This window comes from Mesoplodon mirus (assembly GCF_964341445.2).
Source record: "Mesoplodon mirus genome assembly, chromosome: 3".
Taxonomy (NCBI): Eukaryota; Metazoa; Chordata; class Mammalia; order Artiodactyla; family Ziphiidae; genus Mesoplodon; species Mesoplodon mirus.
Genome location: NC_138978.1, coordinates 88,109,235 through 88,134,373, shown reverse-complemented (window position 1 = coordinate 88,134,373; position 25,139 = coordinate 88,109,235). Strand labels below are relative to the sequence as shown.

The following is a 25,139-nucleotide window of genomic DNA, read 5'->3' as shown; positions in this document are numbered from 1 at the left end:
GATAAAATAGAGATCAAGTCATATTTTTATTGTGTTGTTATACCATTGTGATTTGTGTAACTTTTTCTAAAGAACTAAAAGAAAATACTTCTTTATATAGTACTTATTTCTTCTCCTGTTGATATTAAATTCATTGGTCAGTATGAAACATCAGAAGGGTGACATCAATATAAATTTGTTTATGAATTTGTAACTTCTTTTGAAAATGGTTTTCCCATAAAATAAAACAGACATTTATTTAGTTATACGCCCACAAATTTATTCACATATGAGGGAAACTATTGATCAGTAGCAAAAAAAAAAAAACCAACCCAGAATCTATAAGAGAGAAGGGAGAGAGGAAAGAAAAAAAAACACACACATCATTTTAGAATAGTGATCTTGGTATGAATTTGGGATGGGGGATGCATCTAGCAAAGACTGAAGTCAGTCCTTTACGTTGCCATGGCTTTTTTTTTTTTTTTTAAGAAGTATCAGGTGGCATTAGAAATTAGAAACAAATGAAACAAAACTGTCCTTCACCACAGATATTTTGAGAACACTGCTCTTAACTTCTAATATTGTTTCCTTAATTCGTGAAGGGCCCAATTTTCCCCTTTTCTTGGGATTTCATTACAAAATAATGTAAAAATCTCTCAGAAAAAAATTAGGGTGAAAAATGTATTCTTTACAATAATTAATCCACAGTATAAAAAATATTTGAACTATATCTGAGTTTATATCCCAGATCTGCCACTTACTGGCTGTGTGACCTTTCTGAAGTTACTTACTCACAATTTCCATTTTCTTACCTCTATATTGAAAATAATAGTGTTTAACTTTTAAGATTTTCTGGGGATTAAATAAAATGATTCATATAAAGTGCCTTATGCAGTACTGGGCCTGAAATAAGTGCTTCGTTAAGTTGGCTCTTACTGTAATACTGGGAATATTTGTTGTGATATAATTTTTTGTATTTCAGCGCCACTTAGCTCGTACTACTGGGAGATGGAAAGACCCACCTAAGAAAAATGCTGTGAATGAGTTACAAGATGAACTGATGACCATTCGACTTAGAGAAGCTGAAACACAGGCAGAAATAAGAGAAATAAAACAAAGGATGATGGAAATGGAAACACAGGTATAATGGGAAAGCCTAATAGCTTTAAAAAATGCTGTTAGCCCATTAAAAGTTTATGCACAAATTGTATCATCCTTAGAACAGAGCCAAAAGGTGGACATATGAAACTGTCTAGACTGCCGTTTTCTAGCCCAGATAAAAAGGGCTAAAACTGTATTCCTTGACAGCAGAGATTTAATATCTTCTTTGACTCTTGCAACAAAGTTTAAACAAGTCATAAAACTCTATATGACTTTGTTTCATTGTTGTACAACCTGAAAGGGAATACTCATGTTGAGCAAAATTTCTTAACCTCAACAATATTAACACTTGGGACCAGTTAATTCTTTATTGTGAGACTGGCCTGTGCTTTGTAGTATGTTTAGCAGCATCCTTGGCCTCTCTACCTACTACCATATCCCTCTACTCTCTACTCAGTAGCACCACGCCCCTGGCACATTGTGACGGCCGAAAGCATCTCCACACATTGTCAAATGTCCCCTGCGGGGCAGAATTGCCCCTGGTTGAGAACCACTGATGTAGAATATAATGTGAATGATGCTTCCTAAAGTTGTGTAATGTGGTGACTCTGAGCAGTCAATTCCGAAATTACACTTCTTTCTTCTCAAGTCCCCTTTTCTCTAATAAATCTTATCTCAAATATGCTTGACTTAAGATCTGCAAAGTCCTTTTTATGTAACCCATTTACATTATAAAAGTACCTTTGGTACATTTGGTTTTTATGTGGTACATCTATGTGGACTATATTCTTTATTCTCTGTAATGTTATTCAGTTTTCAAAATACTTATTCAGTCAGTAGGGGGCATAGTTAACTCATATATCATTCTGTATACTTACTGCAAAGTGATTATCCCAAACAGACTCAGAGAGAGAGCGAGAGGGGAACGAACTGATGTTCATCAGAGGGGAGAAGGATTGGGGTTGGGAGAAATAGATAAAGGGGATTAAAAGGTACAAACTTCCAATTATAAAATAGTTGTCATGGGGATATAGTATACAGCATAGGGAATATTGTCAATAATATTGCAATAACTTTGGACAGTGATGTTATCAGACTTACTGTGGTGATCAATTTGCAATGTATATAAATGCCATACCATATGGCATTTATATGTCACTGCATTGTATACCTGTAACTAATATGTCAACTGTGCCTCAATAAAAAAATTAAAAATACATGGAAGATATTTTAAAAAATGATTATCCCAACTTGAACATGGAAATGATTATCCCAACTTGAACATGGTAATGTGGATATGTAAATCCTTTAGATTAAACGTATCTTGTTTTACATTGTTCAAAGTTATTTTCTTGTATTGTTCATTGTAATTAAAAATAACAGTAAGATTATGAAAAGTAGAAATCCAGCTTTGTGATGGTAAGTTTTATTTTTATAATCAGATTTTATCTCAGTATAGATATTAAAGATGCAAACACAACTTTTAAGCCAGTATTCAGGATTTATTTCAGAGTGACTGTAGGTAAATGGATCAAACTCAGCAAATGTGGTTTTGGGAACTTGTGACTACAAAGCAGTATGCAGCCATCAAAGATCTTACACTTAAAGAAAAAAAAAATCTTACAATTGAGAAATCAGGCATGCACAAACTATTTAATATAATTCACTATGTGAGATAATCAAGGTTAACTAAATTTACTGTGGTAATCATTTTGCAATATATGTAAGTCAAGTTATTATGCTGTACACCTTAGACTTATACAGTGCTATATGTTAATTATATCTCAGTAAAACTGGAAGCAATATATAATTCAGAAATTTGTAAGTAGAGAGTTAGATAGAAATTGCTATGGAGAATAGGACAGGACAGTTAATTGCAACTTGGTGGTTTGGAGAAAGGCTTCCTAAGGAATTTGTATTTTGTACTGTGCCTGACTAATGAGCATGGCTCCTAAATGTCAGTGCATGTACTGGTGATGATCCATGAAATTTTCTCATTGCAAAGTGAGGAAAATAAATACAGATAGTGTCGTGTGATGTTAATGCTGTATTAGTCATCTAAAGAATATTACATCAAACACCCATGTATCCAGCATCCAGATTAAGAGATAGGTCCTTGTTGATACATGTAGCTCCAGTTCTTTCATTTTAATGACTTTTAGAAAAGGCCACCTGATAAGTATACCTTGGTTTATGGAGCCACTTTCCTTTTCGTACCGATTTTTGCTATTACAAACAGGGCTGCTCTGAGCATTCTTGCATGTTTTCTTGTGTATATCTCTAAGAGTTTCTTTAGCACAGGGGTTCTTATCTTTTTTGTGCGCCATGAACCCCTTTGGCAGTCTGAAACCTATGGACCCCATCTCAAAATAATGTTTTTTAATGCATAAAATACATAGGATCCCAAAGAAAACCAGTTATATTGAGGTACAGTTATCAAAATGCTAAAGAACAAGTTTGTAATATGGAATGCAGACAGAGACATATACAACATATTCCCATTGCAGGAATCAGGTTTTTCATAATTTAGATTTTTTTGTACCTAAATTAGATTGTGCTATAATTTTCCTTTTGAGGGAGCCTTTTATCTGGTTTTGGCACCAAGGTAAGCTGGGTGAATGAGTTGGGTTGTATTTAACTTTTTCTGTTCTCAGAAGTTTTATGTAAGATTGAAATTACCCATTACTTGAATATTTGCTGGAATTCATTCCTTTTTGGGGGGGGCAGGCGGTATGTGGGATCTTAGTTTCTCGACCAGGGATTGAACCCGTGCCCCCTGCAGTGGAAGTACGGAGATCACTGGACCACCAGGGAAGTCCCTGGAATTCACTCCTTTAAACAGTCTTGCCTTTTTGTTTTGTTTTGTGGGTGTAATAATTATTGATCCTAGTTGTTGAAGGGTTATAGATCTTTTCAGGTTTTCTGTTTCTTTTTGAGTCTGGTGCTGTAAGATGTGGTAAACTTCTTCAAGACTTTTTAAGAAAAGAAAGAAGGCACAAATAAACACTATTAGGAATGAGAAAAAGGGACATAAATATAGATCCAGTGAAAATATTTTTTAAAAACATACTCTGAACAAGTTTAAGTGATACATTTGAAATTTGAGTATTTAGATGAAATGGGCAGTTTCCTAGGGAAATATGATTTGACTTGATGTGATTTTTGCTTTGTTTTTTTCTTGAGCTTCTGGGACCTGTGAATTTGTGACTGCCATGAAATTTGGAAATTTCTGGGTCATTATTTCATCACATATTTCTTCTCCCACACTCTCTTCTTCAGGGATTCCATTTACACTTATGTTAGGTTGTTTGATGTTGTCCAGCAACTCTTGGATGCTCTATTCTTTTCCCTCCCATTATTTTTTCTCTTTGTATTTCAGTTTCTATTGACTGACATATTTCTCTTGATTTATCACTAAGTTCACTGATTCTTTCCTCCAATTTGTGAGTTGTCTGATGAGCCGTTGAAGGCATTCTTTACACCTGTTAACTGTGTTTTTTACTTCTAGTATTTCTGTTTAATTCTTATAGTTTTCATTTCTTTGCTGATATTACCTATCTGATGTTGCATATTTTTCACCTTTCCCATAGAGCCCTTATTTTAAATTCCCTGTCAGATAATTTCAATATCTGTGTCATATATGAGGCTGGTTCTTTTGATTGCTTTATTTCTTGGAAGTGTTTTGTTTTTTACCTTTTCCTATGCTGTGTAATTTTTTGTTGAAAACTAGATGTGTATCTTGTGTAGAACAGTAGACTAAGGTAAATAGTTTCTTGCCTGGAAATGGGTACATCTTTCCTTCTACTAGGTCTTTAATGTGGGGGATTTGAGTTAATATAGTCAGGAGTTGGGCTGGTTTGAGGTTTGTTGTTTCTGTGGTTACCCTCATTGCACCACGGGCTTCAAATTCCTCTAGCAATATCTTATTTTTAGATCAGGGGCTGGTTTGCCAAAGGGTTTTCTTAATATCTTTAGGTCTTCCCTTTGTACAGTACTTCAGGGGGTCAGTCCCCAGCAGTATTCCACTGTTACTTGTTACAGGAAGTTGGAGGGTCAGAGAACACTTCTGCCCTGTTGTTCTGATAAAGCCTCAGTCTTAGGCTGCATCATGTCCCTGGATCTGGGGTGTTTGGTCTCATTAGTGCTACTGTCCTACCCCCAAGCTATAGTCCTGCCCCCTCCCCAGATGCACTGGTTTTCCCCGTTCCCCAGATGCACTGGTTTTCCCCGTGCCCCAGAGACAACAATATTTGTTGTCCTGCTCCAAGCAGATTAAACCTTTTGTTCTGTGGAGGAGATAAGCAAGGATTTGTGCCCCTCACATATCAGCTGCTTTCCCCCTCCCTGCGGCCTGTACCATGGAGATCTCTTTCTCAGGACTCTCACCAATCTTTTTTGTGTGTACCTGTTGGGGTCCATGAGGGAAAAGTGTATGAGTTTATGCAGTCTATTCTCCCCACGGGCTCCACGCTCTCTAGCCAGCCCACACTTGAGCTCCACCAATTCAATGTTTATTCTAGCTGAATTATTCTTAACAGCTTCTAGCAGCATCTGTCCTGTCTCTTAGATTTTGAGCTAGTTGGTTGTCCTGTGACCTAACCTCTCTGGATTCAACATTAGTTGTGAACTTAGAGTTTGGCTGGCTTTTTTTTTTTTAATTGAAAAGGTGGAAGCAATGTTCTTTCTGATTCTCTACACCCCCAATCAGAAATCAAAAGTCTTTATTATGATGTATTTGAAATTATTTTATTTTGTATTCTGTTTCTTTCTATGTGTTTTCTTCCTTTCTTGCTTTTTATTGGATTTAGTTTTTTTCTTTCTCCTTCTATTAGTTTGACTTTTATAATTCCTTTTCTTTTCTATTAGTGTTTATTACCTGAAGGAAAAAAAAAAAAGGAAGGAAATGCTTGCCTGACTGAACAAAGTCTAAAGTTATTAATTATCTCTGTCATTCTTCCAAACTATATAAGGGCCTTAGAATAACTCCATGTGTTCTTCTTACATCTTACGATTATTGTACATTTTTTATATCTCCAAATTCCTAGGCATTATTATTGTTTTATGGAGTCAGTACTCCTGTGGATTTGTCTACTTGCATGCCAATTTTTTGCTCTCTTCTTACTTTTATCAAACAGTTTCTTTCCAGTTTCGATCATGAGTTGTAAACTCTCTCACTTTCTTAAAATAAATGTACTTTTCTCTCACTCTTGTATGTTGTTAGCTGAGTATACTTTCATAGGATGAATTTTTTTTTTAAGCACTACCAATTTTTCCTGTTGAGATGTCTGCTGGATATTTCACTTTCCACCTTCACAGATACTCAGTTTTCCCCTTGATTTGCCTCTTCTTTTCTTTAGCATTTTGTAAGTTTTGTTATAATGTATTTTGATGAGGCTTTATTTACGTTGATATTTATCCTGTTTGGGACTAGTTGTGCTTCCTGAGCTGTAGATTCATATGTAGTTGTTGTTGTTGTAAAAGATTCCCAACTATTACCATCTCCTTAGGCCATCGTGTCTCACTTTTTTTTCTGCAACACCTGTTAGGTATATTTTATCCTGAAACACCTAATAGGTGTATTTTATATCCCCTTATTCTCTTTTCTGTGTCTCAACATAATTGAATTTTTAACAGCAGTGTCTGTTAATTTTAAAAATTATATTTGGTTATTTTTCAAATTTGCTGAATGTTTTTTTGACAGTGACCTGTTCTTTGTGTTTTTGCTTCCTCTTTTTATGTCTATGTCTAATAATTTTAAACATAAACTATTTTGTATAAAGCCCTTATGTGATTATTTTACTATCTAGAGTTCTTAAAAATCTATTCTTGCTATTTATTTTTTTGTCTACCATTTCTCACTCATAGTCAATTCTTGGATTTTGTTTATGTGTAAGTGTTTTGTTTTGTAATTTTGGATCATGGAATGGTATTCAGGGGTGTAGGGAGGAGTTTTGTCTGGGGGAATTCTTTGCAGCTTATGTTGAAGTTGTGTCCCTCTGAAGTATTTGTCTTAATGGTAGGAGGTAAGACAGTAAAAAGAGGTTGTGGAACATTTTGAATACAGTACTAAGACATTCACTCTTAATTTTGTAGACAGACAGTGTTCATTGATTGAAAGTGAGAAAGAAGGGGGTGACATAGAGGATGGTCTTAGGAAGGAGGCATTTCTTCTGTGAGTCAGGAAGATGAGTAGTGAAGATGAAGAAACCTGGAAGTGGTAGAAAGTTTTAGAGCTTAAATCTATTGAATGATCCAGATTTTAAAGTTAAAACTGGAGGCAGGATCATCTTCATAGAGTGAGATAGAATAGGTTTAATAATAGTAACAACTGAGTATTTATTAAATGTCTTAAATTTCAGGCATTAGGTGAGAACTCCTTCCATAAACTTTTCTCACATAATTCTCAAAACACAGCCTTAAAAGACAAGCAGTACTATCTACGGTTCTGTCAGTGTACTATAATTTGATGGCATTAGTTAACTTGACCAAGGTTGAAGAACGATTAAATGAAGAGCCTAATTTTGCCTGTCTTTGGTTATGAAAATCCATACTGTTTCTTTCAGGCCTCTAATAGAATAATTTAGCGTTGAGAGGATTCAAGCTGGGTCAAGCCTGAATGTGGAAACTACCTCATGTCAGTAAATTCAAGATCTATAACAAGATCCTATTGTACAGCACAGGGAACTATATTCAATATCCTGTAATAAACCATAATGGAAAAGAATATGAAAAAGAATACATATATAAAAAACTGAATCACTCTGCTGTACACCAGAAACTAAACTACTAAACTAAAACTACATTGTAAATCAACTATATACTTCAATAAAAATAAATAAATAAACAAAAGATCTATTTTTTTTATCATGTCCTATAGTTATAATACACTAAGCAGCTAGCATGTATTGAGTTCTTACTATATATTAAGCTCTGTTAACATGTATTATCTCATTTAATTCTAAAGACAACCAAGTGAGAAATAGATCGTATTTTTATGTACATTTTTCAAATAAGGAAATAGAAACTAGATATTAACTAGTTTGCTTACTTGCCAAATAGCAAGCCAGAATTCAAAACCAGTCCATCCTCCATAAAAACAGACTGTGCTATGTACATTTTAGGAATATAGAAGTTCATGTGATACATTTTGTGACATCAAAAAGTTTACAGTCCAGTAAGTGGTGATGATACCTTTTGATTAGTCTGTGCTTTCTTTTGGGAACTGGAAAAGGGAGTTAAGTTCATCGTATCACATCTATTTTATACCAAATTGCCTATTTCAGAAATTAAATACCTATAAGTTCTATGTAAGCATCCTTATAGTTTATAGATATTTATTGTATAAATGGTAAATGGACCTCTAATGAGAATTTCTAATATGAACCTTATGCATCCTTTTGGATTATTTGATTCTTAAAGCAGTTTTATAATTTTTTTATGCATTTAACTATTTGTTGAATAAAATAGGTCTATAACTAATAATAATTTTAAGAATATTGTTGAGGCATAATATGCGTAGGTAGAAATTTATAAGTTTTTTCAGGCCTTTTATCTATACTCTGAGTATTTATATTTTTAATTATTAGAACCAGATCAATAGTAATCATCTTCGAAGAGCAGAACAAGAGGTGATCCATCTACAGGAGAAGGTGCAGTATCTTTCTGCACAGAACAAAGGACTACTTACCCAATTAAGTGAAGCAAAGCGCAAACAAGCAGAGATTGAATGCAAGGTAAATATATCATTTAGCAAGTTTTTGTCAATATAATAATATTTTTTTGTTTTTGTCTCATCATTGAGTACATTATCATAAAACCAAAAAAAAGCTAGTCTTATTTCCTACTTTTCCTGAAGTTACTTTGGCAGTTGCTTTCAGGCCAGGTTAGCTCATCTTGCTCTGGGTGGATTTCAGGCAGGAAACTTCATTTTCAACCACTTGGTTAAATGCCAGTGCAGGAAATTAAGTTAACCAAGTGGTTGAAGATTGGTATCTCTTTTTACCCATAGCCTTTAAAACCGAAGCTTTTAGTGTCTTAACCAAAAAGATAGGTAATTTAGAAGGGTTGGGGCAACTCTGCTTTTATTGGTACCTTATTGGCAGGCTGTCAATATTGATATATGTTTTCTGGCTAGAGAGCAAAAGAAGTGTGTGTGTACCAGTGGGTTGGGAAAATTGTGTACATTTCACATTGCTATTTTAATCAGTTTTTAAATTTTTTGTGAAGTGTTTAGATTTGTAAAACATGGAAAAGTTTTTGAATGCAAGTATGTTTTTTCCTTTAATAAATTTACAATATAGTAATGGTGAGACAGAAGGGGAGGTTGGGAAATGGGGTGGAAGGAGAGGGACTGTGTGTGTGTGTGTGTGTGTGTGTGTGTGTGTGTGAAGTAACTAAAGAGAAGACTGTGGTGTGAACATTAGAATGGATTACTGAGGGCAAGTAATGGGATTTTAAAAATAAACTAGACATCCATCTTTCCATGGTGAGGTAGTAGGAATGATGCCCTTTAAAGATTCCAGCCTTATTATTCTATGATAAGAAATAAGACTTTCAATGGCACATATAAAGCTGTAATTCCATCAACTTGTTCTGGTGTCATTAAAAACCAAGAGTGAAGCTTGAGTGGTTTATCAGTGTCACTGAAATCCAGAGATGAAATTACATCCTAATAAATATGCATGGCTCTTACAATTTACACTGACAGAAATCTGTAGGCAGTACTGAAGTTTGTACTGACATAAGAGTAGTCCCTCTTGAAGGATGTGACTAGGCTTTTATTTTTGGCCTCATCATGCAGCTTGTGGGATCTTAGTTCCTGGACCAGGGATTGAACCTGGGCCACAGCAGTGAAAGCGCCAAGTCCTAACCACTGGACTGCCAGGGAATTCCCTAGACTAATTTAAAAATAAAATGATGTGACATGAGGTTACATCAGTTTGCTTTATCATACTAATATCTGTTTGAGTTTTTTGGTGCTATAGTGTCTGTGCTGACTTACTTTTAATAAAGAATTAAATTTAGTCTTTTTTATTATTGGTATAAGTTTTCCTTTAAACATGTTGTTAACACTGTTACTGGATTTAATATTGCTCCTCAAATGCCTTAGCACCTTTTAATCAAAGTAAAGTATTCTTTGGAAATAAATATTTGGGGAGGGAGTTTGCTGATGAAAATAATTGTTTTCTTTGAATTTATCTAAGTAATGGGCTCAGATTCAGAATTTTCAGAACCGATATGAGATTTTATTTAATTTTAACTTTTCATTAATACCTTTGTAAAGTATGTTACAGATACTGACTCTGAGATCTCCCCCATGTTTTAAGGTGTATATTGATTTATTCAATCTTTTTAATGCCTTTTGCAGATTTCAAGAATGATCAGTGTTGTCACCCTAGCATCTAGTACTTTCTGGTTAAGTGTATGTATTTTACTTTGTCATGTTGGAACAATTCAGCAACAAACCTAACTTTTTCAAGTGAACTAGTCCTTCAGTTATATAAATCTGATTCATTTTCATTTAGTTTTATATGATTATAGCTTATGATTTGCTGGTAAGTAATTATTAAAGCTCATGTTATTTTCATTGATGTAAAGTATGTCAGGATACTGTTTTTAATATTAGTGTTATTTTCCCTCTATAACTGAATTTGAATGTTTCCACTTAAAGATGAAACAGTACAAGTCTAAGACTCCTAATACGAAAATCCAGAACACTGAAACCTAAACATTTTCATAAATTTCACACAAATCCATTTGGAAGCAAAACCAGATTTGAATTAATTTACAGCCATTTATAATTTTTATTTATCCCATTTGGTGTGGGTATTTATACTTCACTGCTTCATTGTGTTAAGCATTGAGCATACTCTTTCATTATGGATGCTGCCTCAGATCCCACTGGAGAGTACAAACGTTTGGTTTATGCACCTTACTACTCTTAGAAGGTCTAAAAAATCTGAAATTCCGTAACACACCTGGCCCTCAGGATTTCAGTAATAAGATTGTAGGAGTCCTACATAAATCTAAATTTGAAGATTATAGAAAGATTTTATATTCTCTATTCATATACAACATAAAATTGTGTAATAAATAATGTTAAGTGAGGAAAGCTCAGCAAAGTATTATACTATGATTATAATATTGTGCATATATGGAATAATCATAGGAAGAAAAAAGGAAATTAAACCTATTGCTTATATTTCATGTACATTTTACTTGCTTATTTATTTTTTAAATATTTATTTATTTGGCTGCGTCGGGTCTTTGTTGCGGCACATGGGGTCTTCGTTGCCGCATGCAGGATCTTCGCTGCGGCATGCGGGCTCTTTGGTTGCAGCATGTGGGATCTAGTTCCCTGACCAGGGTTCGAACCTGGTCCCCCTGCATTGGGAGCACTGAGTCTTAGCCACTGGACCACCAGGGAAGTCCCTCATATAAATTTTAGTAGCTTAATACTTACACATTTTTCATAATGCTTTGATATTTTTAAACTAAAATATAAATGAAAGCATTCCCCTTTTAGTCTCTTCCTGACCCTACCACATACCCTTTTATTTTTTTCTCAGGTAACTGCTTTTATTATTTTCTGATAAGTTCTTTTAGAGTTTCTTTTAGGCAGATACTAACAATTAAAAGTGTATACTTTTAGAAATATACATTTTTATACAATTAAAAGTGTATACTTCTTCTCCTCACTTTCTTATGTGAAAGTTAGCAGACAGTAATATATTCTACTTTTTGCTTTTTTTTGGTGGGTTTTTTTTTTTTTTTTTTTTTTTTTTTTTTTTTGGCGTAAACGCGGGCCTCTCACTGTTGTGGCCTCTGCCATTGCGGAGCACAGGCTCTGGACACGCAGGCTCAGCGGCCATGGCTCACGGGCCTAGCCACTCCACACCATGTGGAATCCTCCCGGACCGGGGCACAAACCCGTGTCCCCTGCATCGGCAGGCAGACTCTCAACCACTGCACCACCAGGGAAGCCCTTGGTGGTATGTTTTTGTAGAGCTTTCAATTATCAGTGCTTAAAGAATCTCCTCATTAGTTTCTAAGGTACATTGTTTTCCATTGCATGCATATACTATAGTATACTTAACTAGGTCCTTATTGATGGGCACATGGGTTGTTCCCAGTGTTTTGCTACTACAAGCAGTGTATAGTGAATAACTTTGTACATACATAATTTCAGATGTATAGAAGTATATCTACACATTCCTGTAGGATAAATTGCTTTAAATTTGATTGTTTGGTCAATTGTACTTTCATAGATTTTGTCAAATTACCCCGCTTAGGGTTGTACCATTTTGTACTTTGACCTGCAGGGCATGATAGTACCAGTTTCTTCATCATGTTACTTGCAAATTGTGTAACCACATCTTTTCATTTTAAATAGATGTAATTTATATGTTCTAAGACAGTGATTTTCAAATAGGGATAGGAAGAGGTGAGATTATGAGACTTTAAAGAATGATGGCATCTATCAGTACTTACATATATGTCAAATATTTGGGTGTCTTCTATTTGTCGGTTTTTCTTGTAGGCATTGGGGATACTGTAATGGAGAAAGTGGGCATAATGTTTAGTGAGACAATAAGTAAAAAATAGGAAAGATCATTAGTAATGATGTACTGTAGAGTGAGAGGTTAGGGGAAGTGGTAATTAAGATTGAATGCCAGGAGATGGTAGCAGAGCTGGGACCTGAAGAATAAGAAAGAAGCAGCCATATGAAGAGTGGGAGGAAGATCTTTGCATGAAAAGGGTCAGAGTTCAAGACCCAAAAGCAGGAAAGAACTTGGTTGCTGAGTCTCATGTATAATGCAGAGCTGAATGAGATAAAGTCAGGGAGGTAAGCTAGGACTCCACTTCTTACTATGTAGATTTTTATAGGCCATGGTAACAAGTTTGAGTTTTACTCTTAAATGCTGTGGGAGGCCACTAAAAGGTCTTAAGCAGGAAAGAAACATGATATATTTTTTGATTTGCTATATTTGCTTCAGTTTTTTTACTTTTAATTTTGAAGTAATTTTATGTTTACAGTGAAGTGGCAAAGATAGTACAGAGTTCCCATATACCCTTTAATCAGCCCCTCCTAATTTTAACATATTACATAACCATGATGCATTTATCAGTACTAAGAAATGCACATTGGTATAATGTTATTACTAAATTACAGACTTTATTCAGATTTCCCCATCGTGTCTCATTCTTCTTTGATCTGCAACAGTTTCTCAGTGTTTTCTTATCTCTCGTTACTTTGACTATTGAAGAATACTTGTGAGGTATTTTGTAGAAATCTTTCAGTTTGGGATTGTCATATGTTTTCTCATCCTTTGACCAAGGTTATGTATTTTAGGAAAGTATACAGAGGTGAAGTGTCTTTCTCAGTGCATCATATCAGGGACATACTGTTTTGATATGTCTTACATCTAGTGCTGTTAACTTTGGTCATTTGATTAAGTTGGTTATCTGCCAGCTTTCTCTACTACAAAGCTTTTCCCCCCTCATATTCTGTCCTTACAAACAAGTTACTGAGCCTAGACAATGGTCTGAGTGGGGGAAAGGGCATTGAGCCACGACTCCTGAAGGAAAGAGTATCAAAGAACTTGTGGGCATGTGTTAAGACCACCAGAGTAGGACAATAATTAATAAGTATTTGGAGGAACTATTTTGAATTTATGCAAATATCCTTAAGGTTTCAGCAACTAATTCTATTTCATTTCGTTTCATTCATTCATTCATTCATTTATGGCTGCATTGGGTCTTCGTTGCTGCACGAGGGCTTTCTGTAGTTATGGCGAGCAGGGGCTACTCTTCGTTGCAGTGCACGGGCTTCTCATTGCGGTGGCTTCTCATTGTGGAGCATGGGCTCTAGGCACGTGGGCTTCAGTAGTTGTGGTACACGGGTTCAGTAGTTGTGGCACATGGGCTTAGTTGCTCCGTGACATGTGGGATCTTCCCGGATCAGGGATCTAAACTGTGTCCCTGGCATTGGCAGTTTCATTCTTAACCACTGCGCCACCAGGGAAGTCCCTCAGCAACTAATTTTAGCGTTTATTAGGGGATAATGCTTGTAGCGATAAATGTAATTTTTTTTTTTTAGCTTTTTAAATTTTTATTTACTTATTTATTTTATTTTTGGCTGTGCTGGGTCTTCGTTTCTGTGCGAGGGCTTTCTCTAGTTGTGGCGAGCAGGGGCCACTCTTCATCACGGTGCGCGGGCCTCTCACTGTCGCAGAGCACAAGCTCCAGACGCGCAGGCTCAGTAGTTGTGGCTCATGGGCTTAGTTGCTCCGCAGCATGTGGGATCTTCCCAGACCAGGGCCCAAACCCGTGTCCCTGCATTGGCAGGCAGATTCTCAACCACTGCGTCACCAGGAAAGCCCTGTAATTATTTTTTAAAGAACACAAGTGCCACTGTGTGTGGAGATGGATTTGAGGCGGGGTTGGAGAGGGATTTGATATGAGATCATCAGGTAATAGTATTGAATAAAAGACAGAGTTGCTAGCCTGGGCTCAGGTGTTGGCAGTGGTACTAAAGCAGAGTAGATCAGTTCAGTATTTTTGTAGAGACTTGGTGATTGGATTGGAGAGGGGGAAGATTGGGAGAAAACTGATGCCCAAATTTTTGTTTTTTTACTTGATGGATATAATATTTTTATACAGTGTTAAAATTTGTAGAGTATAAGTGTATTAGTTATCTATTGCTATTTAACAAATTACCTCTAAAACTTAGTGGCTTAAAATAGCAGTAACCACTAATATCGCAGGGTTTCTGTGGATCAGAAATTCAGGAGCAGCTTAATCAAGTGGTTCTGATTGAGAGTCTCATGAGGCTACAGTCATCTAAAGCCTTCACTAAAGCTAAAGGATGAGGTTTTTTAGGTGTCCCACTCACATGGTTGAAAGGTAGTGCTGGCTGTTGGAGAGAGATCACTGTCCTCATGGGGCTTTCTCTTAGCAAAGGATATAGACAAACACCATTACAATGCAGTATGAGTAGTGCTATGATTGAGGAGGTATATAGAATACTATAATGGGCGTTTAGTGTTAAGGTCATGGTTCAAGCAAAGCTAACTAAGGAATGATTAAGCTGAGACCTGAAGGATATGTAGGAAGTAGTCAAGGAAAGGCAACAGAGTTCACTAGACAAAGGGAATAGCACATGTGAAGAGCAAAAGTGAAAAGGAACAATAGGTTTTTTGCTTGAACTGAGGAAGTTCATTCTAGTTGGAGGGAAGTGTGTGGTGAGGAATACTGGTGAGATGTGAAGCTAGAGCAGTAAATAGGGAGCCAAATAGTATAGAATATTGGACACCAGTAAAAGAACCTGTTATCTCAAGATCTGTGGAGTACCATTAAAGTGTTTAGAGGGTGACAGAAAGAGATTTGAACTTAATTAAACATAGACACAGACGTGTGCTGGAGCTGGCTAGTAAAGGCTTGCAAGAACCAGTTGTTACAAGATGTTATGGAAAAACCTGAATGAACCCAATAAATTTTCAGGAATTTTGTGGCACATTTGTTAAACAGCCATATTAAAAATTAAATTAGTCAACATGATTAGACAAATTATGGTAGTAAATACTCAAATGTCATCATTTCCTAATTATTTTTACATTTTACTATTATCTGTGCTTTTGAGATTATTTATACCTATTTGTATCTGTTTAGTGGAAATACCAATGTGTGCTACTCATGTTATATTCATTAATGTTCACTAATGTTATGCCGACTTGAAAGGAGCCATGATGGGAGTATTTACACCACATAAATTGGCAAACTACAAATCAGGGCTCGATTTATTGTTTTGTGGATTATCAAGACCAGAAGTTGGCGAACTATAGACCATATCCCAAATCTGTCTGGCTGCCTATTTTTGTAAATAAAGTTTTATTGGAATGCAACCTTTCCCATTCATTTATATATTGTATATGGCCACTTTCACACTCCAGTGGCAGATAGAGTAGTTGTGATAGACTGTATGACCCACAAGTCTAAAATTATTTACTATCTGGCCCTTTAAGGAAAAGTTTTTGACTCCTGTTCTAGACTGTTAATGCAGATTAAAGCTTAAAAATGTGTTGTATCTTTAGTCTTTACATTATGAATAGCACAAAAATATCGAGGAAATAATTTTTCAGTGTTTGATTACTGTTATCAGAATGATAGTAATTCTATTATCAGAATAGATAACTTGAACAAAAATTAACCAACATTCATATCCATACTTCACTTTTTCCTCATTTTCAGTGGTAGATGACCTATGGATACAATAGTTTGGCAAAAATTAGTTAAAGCATTTTCTGAGAGTATATTGACTACATAGAATTTATAATAGCATTATATATCTTATTAACTGTGTGTTGTATATTAGACATCTTCTATTTCAGTCTATATTAAAATATATAATAAATGTACATACAAACACATGTGTACACACACACACGTACACACACTTGCTTGAGAGCTGGTTGTTAAGCACTTTCCAGCACAGCACTGGGTACAGAGACTACACTTTCTGGCCATGTACAAAATGGCAAAATATTTAAAGCAGTATTTGCTTGAAGTGAAGTACCAGTATCATATCTAAGATTAAAACATATATATATATATTTTTTGAGTGAACTATTTCTTTATTGTTACACAGTAGGGTCATTTACAACTTTTTACCATTGTAAATAGTGTTTTGATGTACATATAATTGTGTACACTTGTCTGAAGATATATATATTTTAAATTTATTTATTTTTGGCTGCATTGGGTCTTTGTTGCTGCGTGCAGGCTTTCTCTAGTTGCAGCGAGCGGGGGCTACTCTTTGTTGCGGTGCGCGGGCTTCTCATTGAAGTGGCTTCTTTTGTGGAGCACGGGCTCTAGGCGTGCAGGCTTCAGTAGTTGTGGCATGAGGGCTCAGTGGTTGTGGTGTGCAGGCTCTGGAGTGCAGGCTCAGTAGTTGTGGTGCACGAGCTTAGTTGCTCCGTGGCAAAAAATATATATTTTTTTAATTTAAAAGTTTAGTTATTATATTTTTACTAAATTTAGTATTTTTTTAATTTTTGGTATTATATTACTGTCAGGTGCTAAATTTCTCCTGTGGTCACCATGATGCACATTTTTGATACTAAGTGATTGCTAAATTTCAACTGAAGTTAATGAAGGAGCAAAATATTTTTGTATACCCCATTTTCCTCTGTCTTCATATTTTGTTACTTCTGGATCATTATTATTTAGCATGGATATTGTAGAATACAATTTTAGAGCTTTTCGTTTGTGAAATTTTGAAGTGGTAGAATTGATATTATGCTTTTCCTAGGAAGATTAGAATTACGATATAATCTAAATTCTATTACTCTGCTTTGTAGTGTAATGTAAATACTCATTAAAGTTCATTGCCTCAGAAAAAATGTAGTATAATGTAAATACTCATTAACTTTCATGGCCTCAGAAAAAATGTAATTTTAAAAATATTATCTAGCTGTCATACTCTTAGTGTTTATATTCCCTGTTAATCTGTTGTCCTAGTTACATGTTTGAAAGTTCTCAATAATTGTTTTTGGTTAAAAAATTAACAGCTTTCACAGTCACCAGTAATTTTAATCGTTTTAATTAAATTAACTTTTAATTTAAAAGTTTGAGCAATATATATATATGTGTGTGTGTGTGTGGTTTTAAAGATGGAATGCTATTCTATACATTTATTCTTCATTTTATACCAAGTTCAGGATATAATGGCATTTTTTCTCTCATTTAATCATGGGTTTATTTGTCACTTTCTAAATTTGAGGCATGTTACAAGTGTTTATGTTTTATTAATGGTTTGGTTTATTATATGATTTATTTTTGGTTTGTTTTGTTTACCACCCTAGAACAAGGAAGAAGTGATGGCTGTGAGACTTCGGGAAGCAGATAGCATAGCTGCTGTGGCTGAACTACAACAGCACATTGCTGAGCTTGAAATCCAGGTAATACATGAAAATAATAAAGTACATGTAAAAATAATGCAGTTATTTCCCCTTCCCTCTGCACCTGAATAGTGACTTATGTCTTCATCCTAATGACTGTGCTTCTATTTTCAACACTACTCATTTCCAAGTCCATTTTTTTCTATTGTGGTAAAAATACACGTATTGCGGTAAAATTTACAATTTTAATGTATACAGTCTGTGACATTAAGTGCATTCTCATTGTTGTGCAGCAATTTCCAGAACTCTTCACCTTGCAAAACTGAAACTTTGTACCCATTAAACAACTCCCCATTCCCCTCTTTCCTCAACCCCTGGAAACCACCATTGTACTTTCTGTCTCTGAATTTGACTACTCTAAGTATCTTATATAAGTATTGATAAAATCATAGGATATTTGTCTTTCTGTGACTGGCTTATTTCACTTAGCATAACGTCATCAAGGTTCATTTATGTTGTAATATGTGTCAGAATTTCCTTCCTTTTTAAGGCTGAATAATATTCTGTTGTGTGTGCATACTACATTTTGTTTATCCATTCATTCGTTGATGAACACTTAGATTGCTTCTACCTTTTGGCTATTGTGAATAATGCTGCTATGAATGTGAGTGTACAAATAGCTGTTTGAATCCTTGTTTTCATTTCTGTTTTCATTCATACCCAGAAGTGGAATTGCTGAATCAGGTGGTAATTCTATGTTTCATTTTCTGAGGAATTGTTATACTGTTTTCCACAGCAGCTGCACCATTTTACATTCCCACCAGCAATGCACAGGGACTAGTTTTTCCACATCCTCACCAATACTTGTTAATTTTCTGGGTTGTTTGTTTTTTTTTAATACCCATCCTAATGGGTATGAAGTGGTATCTCATTGTGGTTTTGATTTGCGTTTCTCTAATGATTAATAATGTTGACCATTTTTTCATTGTGCTTATTTGCCATTATGTCTTTAGAGAAATGGCAGTTCAATTCCTTTGCCCAGTTTTTATTTTTTTTTTTATTTTTTTTTTTTTTTTTTTTTCTTTTTGCGGTATGCGGGCCTCTCACTGTTGTGGCCTCTCCCGTTGCGGAGCACAGGCTCCGGACGCGCAGGCCCAGCGGCCATGGCTCACGGGCCCAGCCGCTCCGCGGCACATGGGATCCTCCCAGACCGGGGCACGAACCCGTATCCCCTGCATCGGCAGGCGGACTCTCAACCACTGCGCCACCAGGGAGGCCCTGCCCAGTTTTTAAATGGGTTGTTGTTGAGTTGTGGAAGTTTCTTATATATTCTCAATGTCAATCCTATATCAGATATAAACAGATATTTTTGTAGATGTTTCCGCTCATTCTGTGGGCTGCAGAATTTTCTTAGCACCACCCTCTTTTGACTCTCTTCTTTCTTGTTGAACTTTGTTTTCAGTCCTTTTTTCTCAGTTCTGAGTGTTTGTATTCCTCTGAGCATCCAAGTTTTTTGGCTTTTTAAAAACTACTCAGTGTACAACAATGAATTCTAATCTATCTCCATCCTAGCATGTTCCCCTAATCAATAATCTTACACCTTTAAAAACAAATTATGAAGACAAACAGAAAAGTTCATAAAACAAAGCTACATTATAATATGTATAAAAACAGTATCCATGTAACCACTACTTGGTCAAGATACAGAATATTGCCTATATTCCAGAAGTCTATCCAATCACACCCTTTTCCCTTATCCTGAATTTTATATCAGTCACTCCTCTACTTTTCCTTTTAGTGGTGTCATCTTTGTATGCATCTCTCATCCACACAGTTTAGTTTTCCCTATTTCTGAATTTCGTATAGAGTCATGCTGAATATTTTCATTTGTGTCTCTTCTCTCTTTGTTCAGCACTGTTGTAATGAGTCATGATTTTTATTGTTGCAACATGTTCCATTTCATGAATATGTCACAGCATACATATCCACTCTGATATTAGTGGTCATTTGTAAATTTCCAGATTGGGACTGTTATACACAATGCTGAGATCGTAAGCAATCTTGTACACTATACTGACTACGTGTGCACATGTTTCTGTAGCATGATGCCAGGGTGTGGAATGGCTGGGTCCTAAAGCATGCAAATCTTCAGTTTTATTTTCCAAAGTGTTTGTACCACTTTAACTGCCAACCACAGCCTACGAAAGTCCTGTTGTTCCACATCCTCCCCAACACTTGGTGGTGTCAGATGCTTTAATTTGTGCCAGTCTGGTGGATATGCAATGGTATTTCATCATGGTTTTAATTTGTATTTGCTGGATTACTAATGAGGTTGGCAGTTTGGATTTCATCTTTTATAAAGTGCCTATTAAAGTCTTTTGTGTATGTTTTTCTTTAGGATTAACTTTTTCTTATGTACGCATAGTTCTTTCTAAGTTGATGTTATGTTTTACAGATAGCTACTCCCACTTTGTAACTTGTCATTTGTCGTTGTTGTTTTTAATTTATTGTGTCTTTTGATCAGTAGACCAGTATGTTTAATGGACAGTAGAGAACTCCTCCTGGAACTTGTACAGAAACTTCAAATTCAACACGTTTAAAATCAAATGTGTTCCTATTCCAGCCAAAATGTTTTTATTCTTTTGTATCTCAAGTCTTGTTCAGTGGTATCATCTCGTCTTGAATTATTCAGCTTAGTAGGAACTTCACTTATGCTTTTCTTTTTTTTTTTTTTTTTTGCGGTAAGCGGGCCTCTCACTGTTGTGGCCTCTCCCTTGCGGAGCATAGGCTCCGGACGCGCGGGCTCAGCGGCCATGGCTCACGGGCCCAGCCACTCTGCAGCATGTGGGATCTTCCCGGACCAGGGCACGAACCCGTGTCCCCTGCATCGGCAGGCGGACTCTCAACCACTGCGCCACCAGGGAAGCCCCACTTATGCTTTTCTTAACGTTATGCCATATTTATCAAGGCTACGTATGCAAACTTTCGACTTTACTTGAGAGTACCAAATTATTTTTACAAAGTGCTTCTGCTAGTTAACATTCCTACCAGCATTTCACCTGCTCACCTACTCATATAGACTTGCCTTCAGATAATTCTTAATAATTCATACAGGTTAAAGTACCATGTCCGACTCTTCAGTTTCTTCAAAAGATAAAAGTCGTGAGTAAATCTAAAACTCAATGAAAGGTAATTTTACTCATTTCATAAACTTTAAAAAAAATCTTTCATGGCCTTTCTATTCCCCCCGCCACTCCCTTCATTCATCTGCCTTCGTCCCCACCTGAACGTCACAACTTCCTGTCCAGCTTCTTTTCTCCAGCCTGAGCTCTTCCACAGAGCCACCAGAATTTTCTTTCTAAAATATAAAAAACCTTATCTTTTCATTATTGCCCAGACTTGCACTTCTAGCCTCTTCTTTGACCATTACCACCCCATCCTCTCTCCCTACCTCCTACACACACACACACACCCACACACACCTCTTTACAAAGTTTTTATATTCTTTTAAAATTCTGTATCATTCTACATGCTATTATGTCTTCAAAAAATTGCTGTGTTTTTCTGTATCCCCTAGTCCTCTGCTTTTTAGGTGTTTCTACTTACTGAGTTCTCCTTGGCTAGTTTACCATTAAGACATTTGATAAATGTGTTTTCAGTAAACATCTTAATGATTCAAACTTCATTCATTCATTTATTTATTATATGCAGGTTAAAATCCATAAATAGATCTTTTGGTAAAACCTGAAACTCCTTTTCAAGTATAAGAGTAACACACTTTAGGTTATTTTTATTCATGGAAATATCTTAGATCATTTTCAAGTTCCACTAGGGGGAGAACTCAACTTAGTCCAATATTTTTGTACTTCAGATCTCTTCAGACCAACTCTTCCAATTACTCTTGTTCTCTTGTGAATAAAACTTTTTCCCACAAACCAAATTCTTTCAAACCCTTCATTTAATAAATTACATGACTATGTAATTAGTTATTGATAAAATTAAAGCCTGCTTTTTTAAATGTAGTTATGAAAATTGTACTTTTGTGAATGTCTCATTTAGATGAGGAAATACTCATTTTTATACACACTGTAGCATTCTGTAGTAGATATACTTATGAGGTTGAAGTTTATTAAATTTATTTTCAAAGATCCTTCAGTCAACTTGAAACTTTCAGGTTTAAAGTTCATAATCACCACCCTCTGCATGTTAATCTGAGATAACTACATTTGTAATATACTTAATGTTCTTTATAATAATGCCATTTCCACCATCTTTGGAGGAGCTGTTTTATATTAGTCTCAGAGTGAATTTAACCTTTTTTAAAGTGTAGCAGCTTTCAGGTTTTAGCCATTTTCCTGAACTATTTGTAAAAGTTATTGCTGAGGTTTCCTCCTTCTCAAACAGAATTACACTTCTTGATGGATTTTAGTCACCATCTACTGTAATACTTATTTAGAGCAGATCATACCCCTATAATAGAATTAAGAGGTTGAACTCCAAGGTGCCATGAAATATTTAAAAATATGATATCATGTATATCATTTTAATATTTTTTGACAATTCAGTTATAATGAACTTTAAATACTGTATACTCTCGCTTCATTCAGATCTATTGTTTTCTTACATAAAGCTCCTTTGGCCAAATTTCTATCTAAAATAATATTCATATCCTAATCACTGTACTCTTATGCTGCTTTATATTTCTTCAAAACAATTATTTCTTGCCATAAGTTATACATGTTTGTTATTGTTGTCCACATCCCGCACCAGAATGGAAGCTCCGTAAGAGAGGAATTTTTGCCTGTTTTATTCAGTTGCTGTATTTCTCAGAGCCGGTATATAATGCTTAGTATATAACCATCATTCAAATATTTGTATTTGAAGAAATTAGTTTAATAATTTGCTCATCTGTTGTTTTTACAATAAGTGACTTTTAATGTATGTAATTTGAGCATTCAAATTTTTTAAATTCAGAGATTATCACTGTATTCACACATGCATCAATTTGCATTTTTTTAATCATTAGGTCACTACTGGCTAGGAAGGATAAAATGAATTCAGACTCTGCCTAAGTGCATTTATCATTATACAGAAGGAATGATTGAGTTTGGGTCCCTTCTTTGCAATATCATTGAGTAGAATTTAAACCTCTGAAAATTTATGTACATTTATTGGTGTTAATGGCTTTAATTACATGTGAGAGGATGCCAATTGTTATCTTTTAAAGGAGAATTTTTTTTCTTCCTACTTGTACATATACTTTACAAGCTAATTGAATGGCTCAGCCTAAGTGGAATTTCTATAAGTAGCCTGCAAAAATAAATATGACATACCCTGATCAGAATAGAAAGAGTCAATAAATTTAATTTATTATTGGGAACAAGAGGATTTTAGAATCCTAAATAACTCTGTGGTCACAACTTTTATCTTTCTGTTTTCTTATAATTGCTAGAGATTTTGTTGATTGGTTGAGAGTATAGATTTTGAAGACAAACTACTTATTAGCTGTCTTGTCTGACAAGTTATTTAACCTGATTTTGAATTTTTTGAATTTACTCGTTCAAAACTAAGGATCCTAAAGTTATTTGCTTTAGAGTTGGTATTAAATGAGAAAGCATGTGTCAAGTGTTCTTTCCTCCCTAACTAGTTTCCAGTAAATCAGCTTATCAATGACCTTTTATAAAAGATCACACTCAGCATTGTAAGGGCTTCCAAAAATTACAACCAGAATGGAAAGTGCAGAAAGTCCTTTGAGTTCCCTTCAAGATAGTGTTTATCCACCCCAGATAATGAATTTATCCCTTTCCAAGAATTAGATATAGCTGCAAATTAAGAATTGTTTTGGCTGTTTTTTTTTTTTTGATTGAACTTGTTTCTGTCCAGTGTAAGCCTTGTTTACCTTACTCTTCATTTTTTATGTATTTACCATGTTTTACCGTATTATCTGTAACTTTTCTTCCAGAATACTAATAATTAAAGTATTAATAGCTAGCATCATTGAATACTTAAAACATGCCAGGCAGTACTATTAGCCATTTAAATATATTCACTTATTTAATCTTTACATATGACATTATTGTTAATATCCCTATTTTATAGTGGAGGAAACGGAAGCATAAAGAAGATTTTTAAATGAGATTTTGTTGTATGTTTAAGAACCCACTCTAACTTAAATTCTTTCCAGGATTAAAATGAAAATTTTTTTCTTTAGTATTACAGGTACTGTTGTGTTAGTTATATGGATTTTCTTGGTAGATCACCTGCCTCCTATAACTTTGTTACTACTGGTTCCCTTTTCCTCACTTAAATCTTTCAGTAGCTTCCCATGGCTTTCGGGACACAGTTCAAATTCTGGCTGTACTCACGAGCCCTTTCCTGCTCTGATTCTTGCTTCCCTTTCTAGCTTCATTTCCTGCTTTTCCCAGCATATACCTGTGCTTGAGCCATAATAAACTAGTTAAGAACTCTTTAAATATGTCATTGAGATTCACTCTGTTTTTCTTCTCTCCTCCTTTGATCTTGCTTATCATTTCAAAGGTCAGATTAAGTTTGACACGCTGTGATCAGCCTTCCCTGATGATGCCAATCCAGCCAATTTTGTTGTGTCTCTGCTGTTTAGCCCCCTCTGTTATAGATCTCTCTTTTACCATCTCACATTATTTTAATCATTCTCATTTAAAAGCCTAGAGGTGAAGAACAGATTAAATTATTAATTTAAATGGGGTATCAGTTTCAATTCAGCAGATACTTATGGGATACCTACTATGTGCTAGTCACTACTCTACACACTTTATAAGAATTAGTGAACAAAACACACGAAAAGTCCCTTTCCTCATCAAGCTTAATGGTAGAGGAAGAAGTAGGATGAACAAAATAAATGAATCATATAGTGTGTAATTTAGAAGATGATGAATACAATGGAGAGGAAAATGTAGGAAAAGGAGAGGGTTGGGGTGTAGGAGAGGGTTGGGGTGTTGAGCGTAGGGTACCATTGCTATTTTAAATAATGTGGTCAGGCAAGGCTCAATAGAAGGGGATATTTAAACAAATATTCATGCAGATTTGTGGTAGAAATACCCTGCTAAGGGAATAGTAAGGACAAAGGGCCTAAAGCCAGGGGCATCTCTGAGACCCTGAGTGGAGTAAGAGAGGAAGTTAGAG

General features: G+C 35.2%; 1 protein-coding gene across 8 annotated transcripts in view; it reads left to right on the top strand.

The window, feature by feature from the left end:
• Positions 1-25,139, top strand: part of EVI5 (ecotropic viral integration site 5) — a 236,174-nt gene that overhangs the window by 152,676 nt on the left and 58,359 nt on the right. For all 8 annotated transcript variants that reach the window (XM_082613396.1, XM_082613395.1, XM_082613394.1 and 5 more), the window contains 3 exons: positions 962-1,120; positions 8,667-8,813; positions 17,943-18,038. In XM_082613396.1, the coding sequence (XP_082469522.1) occupies positions 962-1,120; positions 8,667-8,813; positions 17,943-18,038 (402 nt within the window). The remainder of the gene's footprint in view (positions 1-961; positions 1,121-8,666; positions 8,814-17,942; positions 18,039-25,139) is intronic.